This window comes from Dichotomopilus funicola (genome assembly GCF_033296635.1).
Source record: "Dichotomopilus funicola strain CBS 141.50 unplaced genomic scaffold C8A04scaffold_76, whole genome shotgun sequence".
Taxonomy (NCBI): Eukaryota; Fungi; Ascomycota; class Sordariomycetes; order Sordariales; family Chaetomiaceae; genus Dichotomopilus; species Dichotomopilus funicola.
In genome coordinates this window covers 25,553-42,773 of record NW_026944097.1, presented here as the reverse complement: position 1 = coordinate 42,773, position 17,221 = coordinate 25,553, and the positions used below count along the sequence as shown (strand labels likewise).

At 55.2% G+C, this 17,221-nt stretch overlaps 4 protein-coding genes across 4 annotated transcripts; 3 read left to right on the top strand and 1 right to left on the bottom strand.

Annotated features, from left to right (window-relative positions):
- Positions 1-252: 252 nt before the first annotated feature.
- C8A04DRAFT_39817 (uncharacterized protein) lies at positions 253-3,792 on the top strand (the record flags this gene model as incomplete). Its single annotated transcript, XM_062784725.1, has 5 exons — positions 253-989; positions 1,065-1,397; positions 1,454-2,637; positions 2,722-3,264; positions 3,338-3,792. 5 exons carry the CDS (start codon positions 253-255, stop codon positions 3,790-3,792), a joined length of 3,252 nt encoding a protein of 1,083 aa, XP_062633890.1.
- Positions 3,793-5,288: 1,496 nt separating this feature from the next.
- C8A04DRAFT_39816 (uncharacterized protein) lies at positions 5,289-7,532 on the bottom strand (the record flags this gene model as incomplete). The annotated part of the gene is made up of 3 exons (XM_062784724.1): positions 5,289-6,591; positions 6,651-7,234; positions 7,332-7,532. The coding sequence occupies 3 exons, from the start codon at positions 7,530-7,532 to the stop codon at positions 5,289-5,291; spliced, it is 2,088 nt and encodes a 695-aa protein (XP_062633889.1).
- A 2,501-nt stretch (positions 7,533-10,033) lies between these two features.
- C8A04DRAFT_39815 (pyridoxal phosphate-dependent transferase) lies at positions 10,034-11,995 on the top strand (the record flags this gene model as incomplete). The annotated part of the gene is made up of 1 exon (XM_062784723.1): positions 10,034-11,995. One exon carries the CDS (start codon positions 10,034-10,036, stop codon positions 11,993-11,995), a length of 1,962 nt encoding a protein of 653 aa, XP_062633888.1.
- A 1,808-nt stretch (positions 11,996-13,803) lies between these two features.
- C8A04DRAFT_39814 (uncharacterized protein) lies at positions 13,804-15,885 on the top strand (the record flags this gene model as incomplete). Its single annotated transcript, XM_062784722.1, has 4 exons — positions 13,804-13,843; positions 13,923-14,363; positions 14,466-15,363; positions 15,438-15,885. The coding sequence occupies 4 exons, from the start codon at positions 13,804-13,806 to the stop codon at positions 15,883-15,885; spliced, it is 1,827 nt and encodes a 608-aa protein (XP_062633887.1).
- Positions 15,886-17,221: the final 1,336 nt, after the last annotated feature.

Below are 17,221 nucleotides of genomic sequence, written 5' to 3'. Positions count from 1 at the left end.
ACCCCTCAACTAGCCCCAAAAACAGGCCCGCTCCCCCAGATTCTTTCCAGTCTTCACCCACCGCAAACCGATTCCAGCCGACAAAGCAAAAAGGTTCGCGCCTAGCAGATCTGGGGAAGTGGTCTTGGACGGACGGGCGAGCAGAGCAACCAAGCGACCGTTGAGCGACGCGGGCTTGGTTTTTTTATTGTGTTATTTTATATTTTCCTGCCTTGTTATTCGTTCCCATTCGGCCGTTTCCGAATGCCTGCCATGTCGCAGTTTGGCGGTCCGCCTACCGCATTGCAGCTATCCTCGGTCTCGCCCATTTCACCCGTTGCCGCCTCGTCAACATCGCCTGCAGGGGGGCCGGCCCACGCCGCTCCGCTCTCCGCGAGGAGCGGTGGTGGTAGTGGCGGAGGTGGGAGTATCGGCGGTGGGGCCGGCTCCGGGCATCACGGCGCCGGGCCTTCGGACGACACGCCATCATCGCAGGCGCAGGGTCAGCATTCCCAACACAAGCGCGTCTATCAAGCCTGCATCCCCTGCCGGCGACGCAAGGTGCGCTGCGATCTTGGGTCCGTTGATGACCCCCACGACCCGCCATGTGTTCGCTGCCGTCGCGAGAGCAAAGAGTGTTACTTTAGCGCCACGCGCCGGAAGCGCAAGGTCGACGATGGCCCGCTCGAGGATTCGGAGCAGGACGACTACATCCTGCGTAACGGGCGGAAGCAGTTGCGCACCGCCGCAGCCTCGCCCCCTCCCACCATCGACCGCCGATTATACAGCGATGTGCCACTCACGCCGGGGGGCAGCCACGGCCGGTCGCAGCCCCTAAGACGACCCGGTGACGCGCCCAAGAGCGCAAGGAGCAATAGCACCGCTGGCGAGTTTGGAAACGGAGAGCCCAATACACCGCTTGAGAACCTGGAGGCCCAAAGCGTCATGCGCAGGGAGGTCTATGGGCCACACGACGCGTTGGATTTGCTTTATAAGGCGGCAACTGATAAGTGAGTATGAGTATGGCAGTGGTGGCGCATCGAGTGACTTTCACTAGGGTACTGACAACCTCGCCGTTCCGTTAGCGCGTCGCACAAGCCGGATGATAACCCTCCACCCACACACAACAATGTCAACCACCACAATCACCACAGTTACCACCAGCCTAACCAACACCATGCCCGCCGCGATACTGGGCCCCGCCAGCCTCCCAATACAATCACGCCCGGGAGCTACCATGCCCGGCATGTCTCGCGCCAGGAGGGTCCGCCGCCGGAACAAGCCATCGATCCAGAGTTGACAAAGCGTGATCGGACGAGCGAGCCAGGGTACAACGAAGCGATGAAGGCATGGGGCAGGTTCCGTTTCGTGCGCGCGGGATGGTTCACAGCGCAGGAAGCGATCGACTACATCGACTAGTAAGCCGCAATCACAGTCTAGAACGAATTGGCCAGACTCACTGACACTCTTACAGCTACTATACATATCTGTCACCCCTCACCCCCATTTCACCCCCGACGTTTAACAACCCGGCATCCCATATGACGCTGCTGACCGAGGAGCCAATACTCACCGTCACGCTTTTGACTATCGCATCCCGATATCGCCGCATGCCCGGGACGGGCGGCCACTGCCGCTCGCACGCCATTCACGAGCAGCTCTGGACATATCTTCGGGGCATGATCGAGCGGGTAGTCTGGGGTCAGGAAGCCTTCGGTGGTGGCTTCTGCGGTTCTGGGGCCGAGGACATACAGAGCTCCAGCACGGCGCCGTGGCGAGGGCTGCGGAGGGGCAGCCTGCGGACCCTCGGGACCATCGAGTCGCTCATGATTTTGACGGAGTGGCACCCGCGTGCGCTCCATTTCCCACCGAACGAGGCTACTGACGAGCTGATATTACCGTCCTACGACCCACCCACCCCGGGCGAACTGGGGACAGGTCAGAAGCCAGCAGTTGGGACAGTCGGAATTGGAGGAAGGCGGATCGAGAGTTGGCTAGAACCTGCGTGGCGGAGCGATCGCATGTGCTGGATGTTGTTGAGCACAGGTATGGGGCTGGCATACGAACTCGGAGTGTTTGACGACATCGATGAGTTGCTAGCTGCCGGTGCCATTGCGCGTCCGGAATATGAGGACGAGGCCTACCGTATGAGAGCCAGCCGTATCAAGAGGCTCCTCTTAATCTACCTGAGCCAGCTTGCCGGCCGCCTCGGTTGGACCAACATGGTACCCGAGAGGCTACGCAAGTCGGACCCGGCTTTTGCTCGGAGGAAGCGCCATTCCGCTGAGGGCAATACTCCTGGGACCAACCCTTCGTCGTTATCCAACACTTTCAACTATATCCCCGACCTGGAGCTGGATGACCAAATCATCCACTGCTGGGCAGGAATCAGCAACGCCATGCAGGTCGGCAACGAACGACTATTCCGTTCGCGCAAACACACTACCGAAATCATCCAGAGCGGCAAGTACATCGAGCTTCTCATGGAGTTTCAGCCGATGCTCAAGGATTGGTGGAACCAGTTTGAGCGCTTCCGGCTGCCCCCTTACATCCGACACATTCTGACGATTGAGTACGAATACGTCCGGATCTACATCAACTCACTCTCCCTTCAAGCGGTCGTTGAGCGATGCACTAGTAATGCCGGGGGCGGGAGTGGTGGGAGCGTCTCGGGGAACACCAACAACAACCACACTGGCAGTGGAAATAGCAACAGCAATAACAACAACAATAACGCGTCAGCGCCCCAGCTGTCACCACAAACACAAAACTACTACGGTAAACTACCCCTAGGTCAGCTCGGCGGCTTTGGCGCTGACGACCAAGAATACGTTCGCGAAGTTGTCGGGGGCAGCCGCAACCTTCTACGTACCGTCGTCGAAGGCTTGTTGCCAGGGGATTACCTCAAGCACGCCCCAGTGCGCACCTACTTCCGCATCATCAGCGGCGCCATGTTTTTGCTTAAAACGTTTGCGCTGGGCGCGCCCAAGTCGGATGTCGAGATGAGCATCCAACTGATGGACCGGACCGTAGACGCGCTACGTAACTGTGTCGTGGACGATGTGCATTTGGGGATTCGATTTGCGGATATGCTGGAGACGTTGACGAGCCGATTGCGGAATCGGTTTATTTATGCGCCCCCGCCGGCTGCAGCGTCGACGACGGATGGAAGGTCTCCAGGGGCGATGCCTAGTGGGGACGTTGGGAATGGGATCAGTGGGCTGGGCCATAGTGGTGGGTCGTCCAATGAGTTGTGGATGAAGTTGAGAGAGGGGCCTGCAATGGGTAAGTCTTCCTTTGTTTTTATCTCCGTTGCTGCACCCTCCTTACGTACATTGTTCTAACAAACACCCTGTAGACCGCTCCACGACCCCGGCTAACATCTCCGCCACCCCTTGGGACCTCACCGCCGGCAATTTCCCCTACCCAGCGGGCCCAACCTCCGTGTTTGGTCCCGCTACCCCGGCGGCCACCACCGGGCTCGACAACACCACTAACTCGAACACCAATCCCAACGGCAATACCAACAACGGAACCACGAATGGAGCCAATGGTAACGTGGCTGATACTAACGGCGGCCTCTTCGACAACAGCACTGACTGGACCAATCCCAACAACGAGATGTGGTACCTCCCCACAGGCCCGGCGTTTTTCCAGAATATGGACAACAACGCTGTGGCGATGACAGCGGAAGGGGTCAATGTAGGCGGGCTGGATCTGCTAGAGTACATGGCGATGGACCCGATGGATTCGATGGATCCAACATCAATGGATGGCGGGAGGGGGTTTGGAATGGATGGGGGTCCGTTTTAGTTGAATCTGTGATGGTTTGAGATGGATGAGGTGCGTTATGGTTGTCAGTTCCTGCCTGGAAATCCCGAGCGGAACCGGGTATTTCAAGTGCGACTCATTACACGGTGTTTGCTGTCGTCTCAGAGTTGGAGGCGTATGGTCATCATCAACGCGAATGGAGTCAAAAAACACATGAAGAACAAACCAAAAATGCTCAAGGGTACTGGGGAAAACTTTTTTACTTGGATCGCGGGCTTGATAGCTCGACGGAATCGGTTTTATCGGTTAGCGATGGTATTCAATCGCAGACAAAAACAGGCTGGGCGGGAAAAGTTTGGTCGATTTGGCTTTCGCCTCATTATTCGGTTTATGGGGGTGGGTAGTTGATTTGGGCTTGCTGGACTGTCTGTTGACAGTAGTTGCCGAGATACGGAGGGAGTAAATACGTAGCCTTTACTTGTGGATTTTGGTCAATGGAACTTGGTCATTGCCCGTGTTATTGTAGCCACATGATATATTGAGGTTTTACATGGTGTTTACCGGGGTTGGTTGGTCTACTTGCTGAGCGTGATCTGGCAGCGAGATCATGATAAATAAGTGAATGGCACGTCGATTTGACCGGGCTACGTTGTCATGTGTATGCACAACCTAACGTATATTATATATATTGACAGGCTTGACAGGCCAACCACCTAAATAGGGAACAGACTTCCTTGGCTTCTTCGTAGGTTCTCTAGCCATGGTTTGTCCCTTTTTGGGCTGGCGCACGGGGGTGGGAGATTCATGTCCTCCTTCCGCCTGTTTCGGTAGGAAAGAAGGAATAAGGACAGGGCGAAGGGGTATATTAGCAAGTGCAACGAGACAGCCTGCGCTTTCAATATTGAACTGGGTGTCAACCCACACTGTGGAATGTGTCAGGTCAACTTGCAGGATTCTGAAGCTCGAAATCTTATCTCAGGTCGCCGTTTCCAGGGCGCTCACCAAGAACCGCGCACCTTCCCTCCACCTCAAGGATATAAGTCCCCTTTCCACTGCTCCTGTCACCAACTCCTCCCAATTCGCCAAACAGCTTGTTTGGCGTAGCGGTATTGGGAGGGGCGCTGGTCCCGCCACTTCCGTCGTAAATCGAAATGGCTCCGGGGTCGATCCCCGGGTCAGCGAAGAAAAACACCGGTTTTTCGTAACCACCAACCTCTATTCCTCCAGATGGGGGGAATAGGGCTTAGCGGTGAGCTTTTTGTTTTCTATATGTTAGTCAGTTAGTCTGCTTGTTGGTTCCTTTTTTATTCGTTTCCAAAAGCCAATGAGAGAATCTCATGTTGTTGCTGATATTCATTCACCTTGTATATACATGCCACTGTGACGCCATGAGGTATAAGCCACCAAATTTCGATAATACACATGAGATACTACCGGGCAGAGAGACCTGGCATATAACGGAGCCTATGTTCACGGCCCAGCTGTGTATTATCTATTATCATCTATCATAGATCATTCTTCCGTCTACCCCCCTCCCCTTAGTTTGGGAGTTTACTCCCCTCCTCTCTCTCCTTCGCCCATGCCCGAAACCAATCCAACGCTTCCGGGTTCGCGACACTCGCGTTCGTCCTTACCTTCATACCCGACAAGATTTGCTTAACCGCCACTTCAATCTTTTTCCCGTTGCCCGTCTTCGGCACTCCACCCTTAGCTTCCTCAATCACACCGGGCACATGCCGCGGGCTCAGCTCCCGCCGGATCGTCTCGGCGATGCGTTTGCGGAGGACGTCGTCGAATGTAGAGGGGGTGGTGGTGACGACGAATAGACACACTGTCTCGTCACGATCGGATTCCCGCCGGCGGCCGACACACACTGCGTCTTCGACCTCGGCTGCGAAGAAGCGCGTGAGGATGTTGTAGATCTCGGCCGAGCCGAACCGGACGCCTGCTGGCTTGAGAACACCGTCGCTGCGGCCAAGCATGACGAGCCCTCCCGTGCGCGGGTCGATGCGCACAAAGTCGCCGTGGTGCCAGAGACCGGGGAACCGCTCGAAATACGCGGCGCGGTATTTGGCTTCGCCGTTGGGGCCGAAGAAGGTGAGAGGTTGGCATGGGAAGGGTTTGGTGCAGACCAGGTCGCCTGGTGGGGAAGTAGTGCCGTCATCATCGTCTGAGGCAGAAGGGATGACGGGCCGTGGATCGTCGGGCGGAGAAGACGGGTCGACGACATCGATGGCCATCCCGAGGCCGGCGCACTGGATCTCCCCTACGCGAACAGGCAGGAGCGGACAGGGGGCACCAAAAAGTGAGATGATATCGGTGCCGCCGGTGATGGAGGCGAGGTTAATGGATGCTGGAAAGGCGGAGTAGACAAAGCTGAAGGTGGACGGCGGTAAGGGCGAGGCGGTCGAGTAGATGGCTTCGAGGGCGGACAGGTCAAGCGTGGGGTCGGCAACAGGGCGGATGTTGTTCGCTTCGAGGGTGGTCAAGTAGGCGGCCGAGGTGCCAAAATGAGTGACACGGAGGGAGGAAAGGAGGCGCGGGATGGAAAGGTAGCCATGCGGCTTGAAGGGTGAGCCGGAGTAGAGGACGAGAGAGGCGCCACAGGCCAGGGCGGACACGCTCCAGTGGTGCATCATCCAGGAAGTGGTGGTGTAGTAGAGCATTCGGGAAGCCGGTGAGAGCGAGCAGTGCAAAAAGTGCTCTTTCTTGTGCTGTAGCAGAGTGCCTGCTGCGGTGTGGACGATGGCTTTGGGGAGCCCGGTAGTACCGCTCGAGTACAGGACGTAAAGGGGGTGGGAGGGCGGAAGGTGCGCAAATTCTAGTGCCATATCTGGTGACCTGTGACCATGTTAAAACGACAAAGCTTTATCCAATGATAGGAGATGGGCTTAACTTACGATTTCAAGAACTCTTCATACTCCTCCGCCTTGACTCCCTTCCCCCTAATCTCCTCTAGCCCTGTCTCGATAGCCTCAAGACCCCGAATCACAACAACCTGCTCCAGCCCATGCTTTTTCAACTCCTCAACCACATCCAACATCTTCGCCTTACCCGACCACGCCTTGCCGTTATACAGCGTTGCATTGTCCGCAAACAACACCTGCGGCCGGATCTGCGTTAACCTATCCAACACGGCACTGACACCATTATCCGGGCTAATACCGGTCCAAATCGCACCCACAGCAGCGGCACTTAATAGTGCGACCAGAGCCTGAACGTGGTTGGCGACAAACCCAGCCACGACGCTGTGTTCTCTAACGCCGGCAGTGCGCAGGGCGTGGGAGCAGCGGCGGACCTGGTCGCGCAGCTCGGCCCAGGAGGTCGATACGATGTGGGACTCGTCCTCGGTGGCCGTGATAACGGCCGTGCTGGACTCGTCTACGGCAGCGTTGGCGGGGAAGAGCAAATTCGCGGCGAAGTTTAGACGGGCACCGGCGAAGAAGTCGGGCCGGGGGAACATGGAGGCATTTTGGGGGAGGACCTGGGAAGGAGTTAGCGGGTGGTGGTTTGGTTCTCGAGCTGGAAAAGGGGGAGCTTTGCTAGGTAGCCAGGGGTGACGGGATAAGATTGTTACACACCTGGTCAAACGGCTTTGAAGCCTTGATACCGGCAAAGTGCCAGACATCACCCCAGAAGTCGGCCACGTTCTCGACGGACCACTTGTACAGCCCCGGGTAGTCGTTTAGGTTGAGACCATATTTGTCGTTCACATGCTGCAAAAACTTCCACATCTGCGTGCCCTCAGGCTGCTCGTGTCTCCAGAGCTCGGCGGCGACCATTTTGGGGGACTGACCCTTAAGGTGATGGGGGTGTGTTGTGGAAGAGTGTTGATGTTTTGCTATCGTTGTTGCTGTCGGTGTGGTTGTTTGGAGTGACGGCTTCAAGTAGGTACAGTACCCTGCCGGAACTCCGAGATACGGCGGGTTTTCACTGATTCCCGAGGTTCACACCTCCGAATAACGGGTTTAATAGCCGAAGGACTAACAGAACAATAGATGTTCTGGAAACTTAGGCAGAGGGAAGAGAGGGGACAGGCAAGCACCAGGCCGATATCCTTTATCCTCTACACTCAGTTCTCACGCACTTCTGATGAGATGAACGGGACAACCCATCTTTTTACATGCTGAGGGATGAACCACAATCTCGAGTCTTGGGCCGAGCACCAGCGAGCCCGTGAGCACGACGAAAGGCCGCGCAAAGCCGACGATTGCCACCACACAGCATCACCGCTCTCAGCTCCTGCGCTTTTCCCTGTCGCACAGCGCAGTGGGACTGGAAACATCCACAATCCAATGCAGGTACCGCCGCACCCGCCGTTGGGTGGCCGGGCTGGCCCGCTGGATTTTCGGGGGCCCGCTTGGAGTCTCAATGATGGGACGAATCATGGGACGATGAAGGTTTTTGGGGATTGGGCTTGGGAAAGAGGGATCTCAGTCGGCGTGGGGAGAAGAGATAGATACCAGTAGTTAAATGTAAGTAAGTCGTCATGCGTGCCGCGCATCGATACGCGGATCGGCCGGGACATCATAACGTTAAAAAATCGCGCCGGAGCATTTCTCGAAATCGTTGCCGCGAGATCCGCAATTTCAACGTCTCCGAAGTGTCATGGTCTTCCTGGATCTGGCCTGTTTATGTTGTACACTAACGTAGTTAAATCGTCGCGTGGTCAGGAACCACACCCTTCGCTTACTACGGTACATTGTACATCTGTGAGTCTATTTGCGAATGCGATGCAACACTGTCACGTCTCTTCGAATTTATTGCCGAGTCTGCCGAAGTTGGCACTCGATAGAGTGAGGTGCTGCTGTGGGTGTACGCAAGGGGTGTGATAAGAAGTCCACGTCCACGACAGCCGATGACCTCTTTGGTAAGCTGACCAACTCAAGAGCGGCAAGCCGCGAATCGAAGGCAATTCGATCCGTTTTTGAAATTGGCAGTGCGCAATCGATTCTTTCTGGCCTGTCTTGCGTTGAAACTGACGGACTTGCGGGGCCTGGCCCCTCGCGGTCAGCTCATTTCCGTAGTTTCCGCTCTGGAACCCATGGTTGAGAATCCGCCTTGTCTGGGTTCGTCACAATTGCAGTCGACTCCTCGGCCGATGCATCGGCAGGCGACGGGAAGCAGTGTCATCCCACTTACTTACGGTCGATTGCGGAACTGTGAGGTGATAAATTGCACAAGCTGTGGTTTGCCAGACAACACCGAAGGGAGATGATCGCCTTGAAGCTTTCCCATCATGGCCCCGGTCTTTCAGACCTCGCCGGCACTGGGCATGGAGCCACTAACCACAAAAAATCGGTTCAGGGGTGAGGTTTTCTTTTGCAGGGAAAGCGAACCCCCGGCGCGACAAGTTTGCAGCGGGGAGGCAACAGGGCTGGTTGTCAAATTGCGCCAGCGGGTTCACGGCACATCTGACCCCACTCTGTCGCTCCCCGAGACCCCGATTCGCCAACCGCGAGGTGCTGGGCCCAAGGCCCCATAATCCCGTTTCCTGAAATCCTTTGCTCTCCTGTCCGCTTTTCGTCCCTCGGCCCTTGACTTGTCGTCCCTTCTTGAACTCTCCCGTCTTGCTCTTGCCGCCTCTTGACAAGCCCTTCCTTCGAGCAAGACAAGGAGCCTCTCTTTCTCTCTCTCTCTGTTTTCGCGAGTTCGACCACCAAGGAAGGCGATACCGGCAACGACGCGGGCCGCAAGGTCCTTCCCCCTTTCCCCAACTCCTTTCTCCTGTCAATAGCTCCTTTGGGAAAGCGCCCACCCGCCTGATTCGCCAGCATTCATCAGTTGCAGCTGGTTGTTGACCCCAACCCCCCATTCGTCTCGCGCGGGAGCTTCTGCTTGCACCTGGCACGTCATTCTCCGCTGCACCCCGATTCGACACCTACCTCTTGTTGTTCGATTCTGGCGAACCTGTGGACGGCCCGTTGGGTTCAACGTGTAAGTCGGTTGCCTCGCCACTACGTTGGGGGATCTCCTGCGGAGCAAAACCCCTTGGTCGTGATAAGGGCTCTGGGGGCCGCGCGCTATTGGGGCTTCGCTGTTTCTCCCAGCCCCCGTCCCCACAGCACCAAGATTCACACCGCTTTGCCAGCGTCGACACCGAACCCTCGACCGCAACCACCAATTGCTGCCTCAACCGGCGAAGCTCGTGAGGGAACCCCCGCTAACAGCCTGCTCTTGCCAGCCTCAATTGGTGCCATTGGCCTGGGAGAACACCTGCGATCGGCGCGAGCATCCTCTGTCTTGCCTGTTAACCGACCATTGCCTTTGAGCGTCCTCTGCGATGCCTCGAAAGCTCTCGAACCCCTTCTCGTCATCCACCATGTCCAGCGAGCGACGGCCATCCCACTCAAAGGGCAACCGCCTCGCGGGCTTCTTTTCGAAATCCAAGGAGCAGCAAGCAGTGTCGCACCACCAAGGAGCCTCGCCCCAGATGGCTGGCTCCCCTAGCCCCCTTCCGACCATTTCTCTGTCGGCAGTTGGAGGGGAGGAACTCAACACCGATGAACCGCCGACCACACTCTTTGAACCCCCTTCGGCCGACGAGGCCAAGAGCCAGGAGCGCCGCGAGGCTCAGTTTGGTCCTTTACTCGACGTGAACCACCTCTATATTAGTGCCCACCAGGGCGGCCCCCTCGAGACCCCTATCGAAGACGAGCCGGCTTACTACTTCGTCCTTACAACTTATATCAGCTACCTGCTTCTAATTGCTTTTGGCCACGCGCGGGATTTCTTCGGAAAGCGATTCGGTGACAAGAAGCACTACCAGAGTCTTAAAGTGTTCAACGGCTACGCCCCCCTTAACGATGACTTTGACAACTTTTACGTCAGGCGGCTGAAGCTCCGCCTCGATGACTGCTTTGCCCGGCCGACTACCGGCGTCCCCGGCCGGTACATCACTCTCATCGACCGCAAGTCAGATGATTTCAACCGTACCTACAAGTACACCGGCACATACACTCAGACCTTGAATGTCAGCTCGTACAACTACCTTGGTTTTGCTCAATCTGAGGGCCCTTGCGCCGACGCCGTTGAGGAGTGTGTGCGCAAGACTGGCCTCAGCTTTTGCTCCCCACGCGCTGATTCCGGTACCTCCGAACTAGCCCTCGAGGTGGAGCGCGAGGTTGCGCAGTTTGTCGGCAAGCCCGCTGCCATGGTGTTCTCGATGGGTTTCGTGACCAACGCCGGCTCCTTCCCTGCGCTCGTCTCCAAGGGCTGCCTAATCATCTCGGACGAACTCAACCATGCCTCTATCCGTATCGGCGCTCGTCTGTCCGGAGCTGTCATCCGCTCGTTCAAGCACAACGACATGGGAGATTTGGAGAAGAAGCTGCGTGAAGCTATTTCCCAAGGCCAACCCCGCACTCACCGCCCCTGGAAGAAGATCCTCGTTGCCGTGGAGGGTCTGTATTCTATGGAAGGCACCATGGTTGATCTTCCTGGTGTCCTAGCGCTCAAGAAGAAGTATAAGTTCTTTTTGTACGTGGACGAGGCCCACAGTATCGGTGCCCTGGGCCCGAGGGGCCGTGGTGTTTGCGATTACTTTGGCATTGACCCGGCTGAGGTTGATATCCTGATGGGCACTTTGACCAAGTCATTCGGCGCCAACGGCGGTTACATTGCGGCCGACAAGCACATCATTGACGGTCTCCGGATGAGCAACGCGGCTAGTCTTTTGGGCGAATCCGCGACCCCCTCCGTCCTGATGCAGATTCTCACCTCTCTCAGGCTAATCACCGGCGAGATCGCCCCCGGCCAAGGCGAGGAGCGTCTGCAGCGTCTTGCCTTCAACTCCCGGTACCTCCGCCTCGGACTCAAGCGTCTTGGTTTCATCACGTATGGTCACGATGACTCGCCTATCATCCCGATCGTGCTATACCATCCGGGCAAGATGTCGGCTTTCAGCCACGAAATGCTCAAGCGCAAGATCTCGGTCGTGGTGGTCGGATACCCGGCCACTCCGCTCATCAGCTCGCGTGCCCGTTTCTGTTTGTCATCTGCCCACAACAAGGAGGACATGGACCGCGTCTTGGCCGCCTGTGATGAGGTCGGTGACATCCTGCAGCTCAAGTACTCTACCGGCATCGCGGGCGGTCAGGAACCGCTACCGGATGGCGTCACCCCGGAGATGGAGAAGGAGTGGCGTCGCGCGAATGGCCTCGAGGGTGTCATCAAGCCACCCCGGTGGAAGCTGGATGATGTTATTGAACGTGGTGTACAGGATGCGAAGGAGCAGCTGCGGTAGAAGAAACTTCTTCGCTCGTTGCTTCCCTGGCTGTTAGTCTTTATAATGTTTAGAATCTGGCATATCGGTGTTCTCTCTTCATGTCTTGGATTGGATAGGGAAATGGGGGAATGGGCGGGGTTCCGGGAAGGAGGAAGAAGACACGTCACGAGGTAACGTGAGGTTCTGTTCGTCTGGCAACGGGGCAGTCAAATGGATGACTGGTAATGTATTGTTATTTTTTGTGTTGTTGCTCAGGTACGGAACATACCCCCTGATGTACAGGAGTTGAAGAATTGGGAAGGAGTCGGGTGTTGGTGGCTAATAGCTATCGTTCGATGTTGATGTTGAAGATGATAGGGTGATGTCGTCCGGGTGATGGTGGATTGGAGTAAAGCGTACAGGAGTGTTGAAGGAATGAACTCGTGGCTGGTTGGCTTCTACACTTTGGTGTGCGATGAATGGATCATTAATGAGGAATATCTGTGAATACAACAGCTAAATAGAACATTGCTGCCCCCGGCGTCCCGCCGATTGATCACATGGTTGCTTGGTCTCGCATTCCCCTTTCGTCAAGTCTCTAAGTGTGATCTCCTTCCTTCCGAGCAATCTTGCCGGTCTTCCCAGTGGAACAAATAGCCTTTCAGGAGTCTCTCCCTGCCATATCGAGTCGAGAACATCTTATGATTTCCATTGCCATCCTCACCGATCCTGGCTCTCTGAGGAGCACCACGTGATCAACTTGAAGCCGAGCATTCTCGAGGTCAAAAGTCACGTGGCTTCGTGTCAAATCCGAATCCGCGCTAAGGCCACCCGTGATTTAACGTCCAAAAACTTCAAAAGCCGCCCTCCTTCCTCCAACTTCTTCCTGTTTCCAACAGGACAGAAGTTTTTGGGCCTGTATTTTGGGAACTTGCCAACACAGTGCTCTTTCGGCACGATGACAATTTTAGGGCTGGCTAGCTGGCTGATTTCGGCGCACAAGTGGGAGACTGGAAAAGTATAAATTGGCGTGCCGTTGATGCTCCCATTCTCACTTTTGCACTCATCGTCAACAAACCACAACCCTTATATATACTGCCACAAGTTGGACCCCCATTTTTTTGGCGCTGCTATTCATCGATCGCGATACTTGATAGCTCCAAAACGGGCATAGTCAATTCCTCTTTTCAAGTTTCAAAGATCCTCGCCAATCCGCCCGACTTGAACTTATTTTTGGGCGACTCGCCCCGCCAAGATCCCCGCTATTACCCGCCTTTGCAGGATCGCGTCGGACCGCTGCATCGCCCGAGATCGCGTTAACGTCACCGTGTTCTCGGCATCATTGTCTGTGATCCAACCGTTCCCAACAGCACTTTTGGGTTTATTGGGTCAAGGTGTTTGAACGATTGGAATTTGTCTTTGAGGGCTTTTTTGCTCCTTTTTTTTCTTTGGGACTTGTTGATCTTGGTAAGCTCTTTTCTAGTTCTTTTGAAGTTGGATTTGCTCCCCCCGCCAGTTCCCCCGCCCTCCACCCTCGAGGGTAGAAACGTGGGTCACCATTCTTTTGGATGGTTAGCATGTTTTCATTTCTTTTTTGGGACTGGGGAAGTTGGTATACCGGCGGCCAATGGGTGTGAACTCCAACTTTGTTTTGTTTCAGCCCGTTCCAGTCGGTTGGGACTGGAAGAACTGGAGTCCACACAACATACTCATTAGATGGGTGCTTAACTCTGAACAAATGGCTTTTTGTTAACCTATTTTCTAGACTTATTAGAAGTCGTGACTGTAAAGTCTTCTTGTTTGGGTGAAGCCTGTGATTTACTGGGTGTTAGCCTTCACAGAGCAGAATGGCGAAGAAGAAACAGAAGACCATCGAAGATACGTTGGGTAAGCTCCCGAGGATCCCCTAGCCACCCTGTGGTGAATTCATGATACAAAATGTGGCCCGCTAACACCCTAATTCTAGGCCGTCCGCGGACCCGGTCCCTCGTCAGGGCGCCGAGAATCCGCAAGGCCCGCTCTCCTTTACGGGGTTCTGTATCTAGTCCGGCTCGCAGAACGAGCCCGCCTCCTTCCTTTTTGCCTGCGTCACAGGGAAATAATCGGACCTCCCAAAAGAGAGTGCTGCTCACTGATTCCTCTGACGAAAAATCTGGAAGCGACGCGAGCGTGCCTGCCACTAAGATGTTTTCAACTAAAAAATCGTCAACCAAAAAGCCTGCAGCCAAAAAGCGTCGGCTCCCCAGTTCTGATTCAGACGACTCGTCGACCAACCTCCGTAACGCAAAACAGGCGAAGAATTCTAGCTCTGCTAGAAAAAAGATCGATCGCCATGAGGACAGCCGCATGGCTCAAGAGAGCGACGAGGAGGAGGATGATTCGCCCCGCATCACACCGAAGAAAACGCGTAAGTCTATCGCGGTTCTTGATAGCGATGAGGAGAAATCTCCTCTTTTCACGCCCAAGGCCAGCAGAAAGACCGCCGCCACCGACAATCTCGCCGACTCAGAGGACGATTCGCCGCGTCCCACGCCTAGGCCAAAACGTAAGGGCGGCCTCCTTGCGAGCAAGCGCGGCGACAATTCCGAGTCGCCCGACGAGGACGACGATGACGCTCCGCCTGTGAGGCGTCGCCGGCTCGTCAAGAGGAGCGCCCTCTCGGATACTGCCGAGGACAAAGAGCAGACGACCCCAGGCCCGAAGGTTAGGCGCATCAAGCCAACCAAGAAGAAGGGCAGGACGCCGAAGCAGAAGGCCCGCGAGCTTCGTCGTCGCAAGCGCGCTGGAGAGGCCGTTAATGAGGATGATGAGGACAGTGACGAGGAGGAAGGGTCCTCGGAGGGCGATGGAGCGCTTTACGATAGCAATGATGACTTCCTCGCCCTTAAGGAGTTCGAGGATGAAGAGCCGGACGAAGCGCCGCCTGTCCGGAAGAGCACGGCCAAGACCAAGGGCAAAGGCAAGGCCCGGGCTGACGACGATAAGCAAGCCGGCAATGACGATAGCGATGAGGAGGATTCGGATAGCGACGCTAACTTCATCGACGATGACGAAGAAGGCCTTCTGGGGGAGCCCGACCACTTCCACCTAATGCCGCTTGAATTCACGGCCAACGCCCACAAGCCTTTTAAGGACCTGTTCCGCGATGTCATAGAGTGGCTCGTGCAGTTCAAGGTCAACCCCGGCTTTCCGAACAGAGAAGACAAAATGTATCGGATAGCATGGAAGAAGCTGGATAACGAAGTTGGGGGCCTCGCAGATTCCAAGTACTCGTCCTCTTCTTGGCGCCAACCCTTTTACAAGGCCCTCCTGGCGCGGCCCTACTTTACTAGCGTGGATCTGCCAGCGGGAGCTTCGATCGACGGGGAAGACTGTGGTGCCTGCGGCCGTTCCGGGCATCCGGCCAAGTAAGTAGCAGTCGCCCCTGCGGATTGATTGAAAGAAACTGAGGTAGCCTCTGCTAATGCATCCGGCCTTCTAGACACAACATTACTTTCAGCGGCAGCGCCTACTATAAGGATACTAGTAACCTCGCGCGATTCCTGAATCCTGTCGAGCCCGGCTCGGGCTCTACCAATAACTCCGACTCCGACGACGAGGACGAACGTGGACTCAAGATCGCTCCCCAGACCACCTCGTGGAACGTTGGGGTCACCTGCAACGCGAACGCGGAGATGGCCCACCAGCTCACCCACTGGAAGATGGCGCTGCTCGACTGGGTGGATGCCCGCCTGATCCGGGACGGCTACATGAAAGCGGAGAAGCTGGTCGAGCGCAACGTCATGACCCCGATGCAGCGCGGCCGGCTGGTCGACAAGATCATGGCCGATTGGGTGAAGAGCGGCGACGTCTATGACCTGTACCGCAACCATAAAGGCACCCTGGAGAAGGCCAGGAATATGAAAGTCGATGGCAGGCGTCGTCGCTGATTCGTGGCGGCTTGTGCTTGCCTTTTCCGGCTTATGTTTGATGGCGACTGGGAGAGGCGTGTGGCTAAGATATTGGCCTGTGTTTGACTACATCCAGTTCTGTTTTTCTGTTGTTTTTTTCTCTTTCGGTTCTCAGTTTTCGGTTTTCGGTTCTCAATTTTCGGTCCCTATTTTTCGGGCTCAGGGAACAAAACAGAACGAACACGGCGTTTGCTAAGGAACGGCGAAATGGCGAAACGGTCGCTCGGTCGAGGTTTTCGTTCGCATTTGTCCCAGCGCCTGGTTTTGTTAGCCCAGTCATGCCTGTCTGATGACGGTCACAAGGAGGACTGGATGGCTGGCTGCATTGCGTTGTGTTTCACGACAACTCCGTTGCTTGCAACATAAGGAGTTCTTTCGGTCGGTGAGAAACCTTACCTATCCGAGGTTGACTTGCCTCATTGTACTCCCCCCACCTTCTGGCGCGAGGCTTCAACAACAAGAAGCCTGTCTGTTTGCTTATTTGGGAGTGTCTATCGCCACTTGTTCTCAATACGGCTATGGCCATTGTCATTGCCATGGCCATCATCGCCGGCATTATTTTCACCATTGTCTAGGTTTAGGGTTGAGGTTTCGGGTTCGGCTAGTACAATATGTACGTAGCCTGATGAACCCACAGATTTGTTAAGATTAGGGGACGGCGTGTAAGGAAGGGATATACCCCATGTAGCTAAATAGCTCAATTAGTGTACTTGCAACCCTTTTTGCAGGCGGGTGTCTAAGTGAACTGTGACATGTTATGTAACTCCTCGACGGCGATTCGCATTTCCGTAGACAAGTCAAACGGATGGACCTGCCTCGTGATTCTCATGCAAGAGCCACACATAAACAGAAGCTAGACCAAGACATGATCACAACAACGCAATAGCAACACAGATGTCAACAATAAGGAAACGAAGGATATGATGCTTTCTTCCTGTTTCCTTACTCCATCCCATCCTATCCCACCTAAAAGTATTCTACCCAGCCCCATCCCGTCCTTTGCTACGTTGATCAGAAGAACCGTCCTGATGCCCCCAAAAGTACACATTTTCCCTGCCCAAATCCACCAAAACCTTGTGTTAAAATCTTCCCTTTCACGTACATAGCGCAGTAGTTTAGCGATTGGTACACTGAGGCCTATATGTCAGCCCATTTTGCTCATGCCTGCTTTTTTGATCACTTTCTCTCTGTTCTGTCCTCAAGGTAGATTTCGTAAAGTCTCCACCTCGTTCCAACGTAATTCCTTACTCTTTCTTATCCAACCGAAGCTCATACACACACCCCGAGTTAGAAAGACCCTATATCTTTTTACCAA